Source organism: Hylobates moloch, unplaced genomic scaffold (genome assembly GCF_009828535.3).
Source record: "Hylobates moloch isolate HMO894 unplaced genomic scaffold, HMol_V3 SCAFFOLD_2, whole genome shotgun sequence".
NCBI classification, from domain to species: domain Eukaryota; kingdom Metazoa; phylum Chordata; class Mammalia; order Primates; family Hylobatidae; genus Hylobates; species Hylobates moloch.
Window position 1 is genome coordinate 147,795,973 of NW_026652277.1, and position 7,144 is coordinate 147,803,116.

Consider the following 7,144-nt stretch of genomic DNA (forward strand, 5'->3'; position numbering starts at 1 on the left):
GGAGCTGTTCCTATTCCAAAGCTCAACTGTTAAGGACAGCACACTTTCTGTTTCATTGGGGGAGTATAGACACAGCTAACAATCCAGCCACCAGTTGTCAGTGTTGTTATACTGTTAGGTATAATTTATGCGTTAGAGGAAAGCTTGTTAAAATGCACAAGGATCTGATTTCCAACATCCTTTTACTGATTTATGTTCTTATTGTGCAAATGTTTTATTTTCTCTCTGTTTGATCTTTAATTGGCAGTTATTCAGATTTTCTTTCCCTAAGCCCTAAGTGTCTTCACTGACACTCTCAATTCATTTTCTGTTTTTTCCTTTTTTTTTAAATCGAGATGGAGTCTTGCTCTTCTCGCCTGGGCTGGAGTGCTCACTGCAACCTCCACCTCCTGGCAGAGGCGATTCTCCTGCCTCAACCACCTGAGTAGCTGGGATTACAGGTGTCCGCCACCACGCTTGGCTAATTTTTTTTGTATTTTTAGTAGAGACTTGGTTTCACCATGTTGGCCAGGCTGGTCTCGAACTCCTGACCTCAGGTGATCTGCCCTCCTCGGCCTCCCAGAGTGCTGAGATTACAGACATGAGCCACCGTGCCCAGCCTGAATTCATTCTGTATCACTGAGCGGACTTAGAGCCACATAGGGAGCTGTTGGTCTGTCTTGGAACGTGTCATGTAGTCATTACCTTTGAAAATAATAAAGCATTTTTGAAAATAAATTTATAATGCATCTCTTTTATAACTTGTTTTTTTATTCTGTTGATATCTAGATAATCCATATAGGTTTGCTCTATTATTCAGTTTGAGTAAGATTCAAGTTTAAATTCAAAATGATATGGTATTTTTTGAGTAATTTTTCTAATTCATGGCAGATTGTCTTTGGAGATGTTCCTCAGTTACCAAATACCCTCAAAGCTAGATCCTTTTCCAGAGGAGTGAGATAGTTAATATTCTCTGTCGATATGTGTTATTCACTCATTTACTCCTTCATTCATTCATCTTGTGCACATTTGTTAAATTCTGACCATGCGTATGTTACTTTGTGTCATGCTCTTGTGAGAAGGATGATTCGAAACTAATGAAACCCAGTCTTTGTTCTCAAGTGTCTCACAAGGTCAGTGGGTTTGGGTTTTGAGTCCTACAAGTAGACCATAGTACAAATCTAACTGAAGTCTTATAAATCGTCTTTAAAAGGCAAAGGACAAGTATTCAGATAGGCTGTTGTTGGAAATTATCCTTGACTTCTCTCTTACACACACCACATCTCATCTGTTCAAATCCTATTGGGTGTATCTTTGAAACACGTAAAATCCCATCACTCTACTGCCACCACCACCCTGGTCTGCACCACCATCCTCTCCCACTTGGATTAGTGCGGTAACCTCCAAACTCATTTTCCTGCTTCTGTTTTTGCTCCTCTACAGTCTATTCCCAGCACAGCCAAGGTGACCCTGCTGAGACATAAGTCAAACCATGTCACTCCTCTGTTCAGATCCTTTCGATAGCTTCATCTCCCAATCAGAGTAAAAGCAGAAGTACTTACAAGGGCCTGCAGTCTGACTCCTCATTACCTCTCCTGCCCCCGGCTGCTTGTTTACACTGCCCCTCATGAGTCTACGCGCTGGCCTCCTTGCTCTTCCTCTGATTGTCCAGTCTTGCTCCCGCTGCTCCTTCTGCACAGAACACTCTTCCTCCAGATATTCACGTGGCTCTCTTCTGCTCAGATGCCAGCTTGCCAATTAGTCGTGCACTGACTTTCCTACTTGAAATTGCCTCTTGTATCCCCGCTCCTGCTGCCCATTCATCTTCCTAGTCAGCTCTGTTTAATCGTAGCACAAATCACCTTTTTTTTTTTTTTTTTTTTTTGAGACAGAGCCTCACTCTGTCGCCCAGGCTGGAGTGTAGTGGCACAATCTTAGCTCACTGCAACCTCTGCCTCCTAGGTTCAACTATTCTCATGCCTCAGCCTCCCAAGTAGCTGAGACTGCAGGCGCGCACCACCACACCCGGCTAATTTTTGTATTTTTAGTAGAGATGTGGTTTCACCATGTTGGCCATGCTGGTCTTGAACTCCTGACCTCAAGTGATCCACTGACTTCAGCCTCCCAAAGAGCTACATAAGCCACTGCTCCTGGCCAACATGAGTCACTTTCCAACTTACTAATTAATTGGCTTACTTAGTATGTTTATTGGCTTATGGTCTGTCTACCACTTCTAGAATGTAAACTCCACAAAAAGTTTTTTGCTTGCTTTGTTTTATTTGTTTTATTCTCTGCTATATGTCTAGGCCCAAGAAGAGTGTGTGGAATATAATAGACATTCAGTGTATTTTTGTTGAGTGAATACATTCATGCCTTTACACTCTGAGAAAGACTCATTCAGACAGAGCATGTCACTGTGGTTTCGAGTTAAGGCATTGGAAAAGAACAAAGAATGAACAGTGGAAAGGGCAGTGAAATGGAAGGCAAGAGCTCCTGAATTCCAAATCCCTCTCCCTTGTTTTAGGCCATTAGCAAGACACCTAATGTCTGGAATTACAGCATTGTATATGCATTGCAGAAGCTAACAAAAAAAAAAGTAAGCCTTGTAATACATTGCAGTGGTCATTGTTGTCCCCAGGATGCACTTTCTTGAATTAAGTTTACTTCCTTCCAATCAAGGCTTGTTCTTATGGCCACATGTCAGAGCAACCGGTGTGTAATAAAGAGTTTGGAAGTAGCCTCAAGATTTTTTTTCTTTCTAGTGTATGTAACCTTATAAATAACAACCTACCAAAATGTATCCTTACTGTCCCACTTTTAACTTCAACTCCCAGCCACTAAGTTCTCTGGATGTTTTTTTCATCAGTTACCTGTTGTGTTATACTCTTACATAGTTTCAGAAGGAGACTTGGTGTCTGCCGGAAGCCTTCAGTAGGGCCAAGGTTATAATAAACCAATCAGCCTTTGTAGTGGGCTCCTTGGGAATGTCCGTTGACATTTTCATTAATGACTTAGAAGACTTCTATAAGGCTATCCATTGTACTAAGGTCTGCCTTAGTTGAGCGAAGTGTTAATAGATCTGCCTTTCTTCCTGATCTTGCTTTATCAGAGGACTGTCATAGCACAAGCAAATGAGAACAGACCAAATGTTTCCAAAAAACAGGAGAACATTTCTCATACCTGCTGCTTAACGGTGCGACACTTGGAGATTAACACTGGAATGTCTTTCCTTCTAGTTTACAACAGCAGGATGTCTTTTTGCTGAAATTAGCACACTTTTTCCACATAATTGTTACTTGAAGAAGTTGTATAAGATGACTCCAGTTCTTACTGATGAAGCATTTAGGCAGTCTATATTTACAAGTCTTTCATTTTTAAAGGAGAGAGGAAAATCTTAAGAAGTAGCTATTTAATTATATCAGCCTTGTTTAGAGAACTGTTTGCAGAATTTAGAGTTGTCTTCGTTTGCTAGGGCCACCATAACAATGCCAACCACAAGCCGGTGGCTTAAATAGCAGAAATGCATCGTCTCACAGTTCTAGAGGCTGAGAATCTGAAGAAAGCTAGAAGTCAGGGGGTTGGCAGGGTTGCTTCCTCCCGGGGGCTGTGAGGAAAGAATCCGTCCTGGGCCTCTCTCCTTGACTTGTAGATGGTGGTCTCTCTTTGGGTCTTTACGTTGCCTTCCGTCTATGTGTGTCTCTTTCTCCAGATCTCTCCTTTTTATGAGGACACCAGTCATAATTGGATTAGGCACCCACCCTACTCCACTGTGACCTCGTCTTAACCAGTTACCTCTGCATTGACCCTATTTCCAAATAAAAGTTACATTCTGAGGTACTGGGGGTCAGGACATCAACATACGAATTTTTGTGACAGGGACACCATTCAACCCGTAACAGAGTGCATTGCTGTCAAGGTTTCTGATGTTCTAAGGCAGAGAACAAAAGTGTGTTTTACTTTTTGTACAAGGTGGGAAAACTGAAAGGGAAACTTTTTTTTTTTAAGGTGATAAAAAGAGCTGAAAGTCATAAAGACTGTTTCTTTGCTCTGCCCAGTAAGCCAGACATTATTTTCATAGTATTTTATCTTTTAACCTAAAAGATGTGTTGTACCTTTGAACTTCTAGAGAATAGTAGCCTATTTTTCAGAAGCATAGACTTTTGTCTTAGAAGATGCCCAAAGAGAGGAAGGGTCTTTCTCATGGTTACCCTACCTGAGTATTAGAAGAACCACCTTAAAGTCAGTGACTCTTAACACTAGCCTCACATTCACTGTTTGATTGCCCCTGTTAGTAAATACTTTTCTTCTGTGTGTAAAGACTAACTGTGGCCACACTAGAGATAAGTGTTATCTTTCTGATTTTCTTTTCTTCATGATGGAAGGCTAATTTTGAAAAAAAGAAAAAATGTTGCATGTAGCTGATACGTTTGCCTGAATTATTTTATGTCCACAAACACACATGTACCTGTTATCTCTTCTAATTTTAAAACCTGCTGTGATAAAAACTAGACTTTGGGCATCCTGGATTTTTCCATATTCTTCTTAACTCTACAACTAATTCAGAGTAATCACAGGAAGGTATGGGCACCTTCTATTTTCCTTTCGGCTGGTTTTTCAGGTGAATTAGTTTACTTTGTTCCCAGTCCACTTTGGGGTGTGTCGTTGTGGATAAGAAAGGTCCATATATCAAGAAATGTCATTGCACACATGGACTTCTCTGTGTGCTTTTTTTAGCATTGCTATGTAGAAGACACCTGGTAATTTAACCTTGAATATTTTTTACAACACTGCATTCTTGTTAATCCACATTCTGTTGTTTTTTTCCCCATTTTAGCAAATTGATGGAGAAGCATTTCTACTTATGACTCAAACAGACATTGTTAAAATTATGAGCATTAAACTGGGCCCTGCTCTCAAAATTTTCAATTCCATCCTGATGTTCAAAGCTGCAGAGAAGAATTCTCACAATGAACTTTGAAGATGGTGAATTCTGAATACCATCAGCATTCTGCTGTAAAGCTCATGTTCTATTCAAAGCACAAGGATGGTTATAACTCCTAAGTGAGAAGTCTCCAAAACTCAAAAGAGCAACACTATCGGATTATTTATATTCCTCAAGAGACAATATATATGAATTCTTATGAAAGTGCTTGAGCTTTTAACCAGGTACTGTCTAACAACAGTCATCTTTTGGTTCTGTTCACTGAGCTAAATTTATCTTTGTAAATCTTTTTGAGTCTGGGGGGTTGGGGGAAAGGGGGACTTCATTAATTATTTATGGTAAATGGGGGGGCAGAGTAAGAACTTTTGGCATTTTGTAAACATTGTTGAATTCTCTTTCATGTACACTGTTTCTTTTTCAATACTTTCAGAAACCTTTTTATATAATCAAATTTCAATTTAAACCAAATTAGTCAAAACCTGGCTAAGTTTAGCCAGTAGGACTGTTATCTGTATTGTTAATTTTGTGCCATATTTTGAATTGCAACATTATGCTAAGTATAACTTTGCAAGTCATGATATTGCCTAACTGCTTGTCGTAATTGTCAGGGCTGAATAGTTGTAAGAATGAATTTTCTTTGAATCAGTATTTTTCCTTTTGCACGCATTATGAAATGTTAAACAAATTACTTTTCACCAGCATCTTTACTATAATTACCAAAAACATGTATATAAAAGAATGGAATTGAAAAATAAAATATATACACATAAATAAATTAGGTAGCATATTTGAGTGGCATCAGTCTCACGCATCTTGGTGCCCCGGTGTTTACAAGAGCCAGGTGGTGTCAGAGGAGTATGCAGTTGTATGCAGTTATGGTTGGGGGGAATGTTTGTGAGGGTCTTGAACTATTTATGAGATGATCTAGAGCTTCTAATTGTCATTGATGAAATTGTGGTGCTTTACAGAGACTAAGAGCTCATTCTGTCAACAGAAACACTAATCTGTAAAGAGCCCTGTCTCAGGTCATGCATTGTCCTCCAAACCCAAAGGTTTTTTCAGGGTTGGCTGAAGAGCGAATGTGGTGATTTTACTGAAAAGACAAGGTGTGAAGGAGCAACTTCAGTTGACACAAAATTTGAAATGCTCACAGATCAGGGAGGTGATTTCCCAAAGTAATTACCCAAGAACCTCCGTTTTGGAAGGATTCCTTTTTCTGTAGAATACTTTGCCTCAATATATAAGCATACAGATGCACTTTAAATGAAAACCCTTGATTATAAATTGATAGCTGGTAGTGTTTCTTTTGCAAGAATGCATTTCTAAGGCAAAAGGTAAATTATTTTGTCCGTCTTTTGGTGTACTTTCTGATTCCAGGATTGGATATTTATTCAAGGACTATTTTAAAAATAGAAAGTAAGTTTGTAGCATGCTGTCTGAATTCTGGGGGAAGTTCCACCTCTTCTTTAGTTGCTTTCGTTTTTTATGATGTAGGACTTCCTTTGATGTCCCTGTTGGAAGTCCATTAGCAGTCCTTTGCATTTGTCAATTCAAGGTAAAACAGGGTCAGTGACATCTGCAGTGTCCCAGTCATTTATTTGCATGAATCTGCTTAAATAAGTTTTTTGTTGTTTTTTCTTTTTTATGTTTTGTTCAGAATTTGTACATTCAAGTTGTACTTGTTATATCTGATATGAATGAAATAAAATCTTAATTACAGATGCTTTTTACATATGTATGATTTTTAAGAAAGCTTCTCAAATAGGAGAGGCGGAACAAGAACAGGAAGCATCAAGTATTTGGACATTACTAGCTATATAATGAATCTGTAGGATTCAGAATTGTCAAACTGTGTCCCAAGATGATGACAAAAATATTGAAAGATTATATTGTTAGATCAAGTCCAATTCATCTCCATTGGGAATTTTTTTTTCAAGTGTAAAGCATAAAACTAAAGCATAGTTTAAAGTTTAAAATCATGAGATTTTAAACATCTTCTTTTTTTTTTTGGAGACAGAGTCTCTATCCCCCAGGCTGGAGTGCAGTGGTGTGATCTCGGCTCACCACTGCAACCTCTGCCTCCTGGGTTCAAGTGATTCTCCTGCATCAGCCTCCTGATTAGCTGGGATTATAGGTGCCCACCACCACAGCTGGCTAATTTTGGTATTTTTAGTAGAGATAGGGTTTTGCCATGTTGGCCAGGCTGGTCTTGAACTCCTGACC

General features: G+C 39.2%; 1 protein-coding gene and 1 long non-coding RNA gene across 4 annotated transcripts in view; one reads left to right on the top strand and one right to left on the bottom strand.

Moving 5' to 3' along the window:
- The window catches only part of LOC131382883 (uncharacterized), a 15,595-nt gene extending 11,934 nt beyond the window's left edge, over nucleotides 1-3,661 (bottom strand). Inside the window, exon 1 of one of the 2 annotated variants that reach the window (XR_009212503.1) lies at nucleotides 3,160-3,661. This is a non-coding gene — a long non-coding RNA (uncharacterized LOC131382883). Of the gene's footprint in view, nucleotides 1-2,849; nucleotides 3,122-3,159 lie in introns of those variants that run through there. The other variant, XR_009212502.1, reaches the window with a different exon arrangement.
- The window catches only part of L3MBTL3 (L3MBTL histone methyl-lysine binding protein 3), a 134,555-nt gene extending 127,915 nt beyond the window's left edge, over nucleotides 1-6,640 (top strand). For both annotated transcript variants that reach the window (XM_032158933.2, XM_032158953.2), the window contains one exon: nucleotides 4,814-6,640. In XM_032158933.2, coding sequence (XP_032014824.1) covers nucleotides 4,814-4,957 — 144 coding nt within the window. In that variant the 3' untranslated portion in view covers nucleotides 4,958-6,640. The remainder of the gene's footprint in view (nucleotides 1-4,813) is intronic.
- Nucleotides 6,641-7,144: the final 504 nt, after the last annotated feature.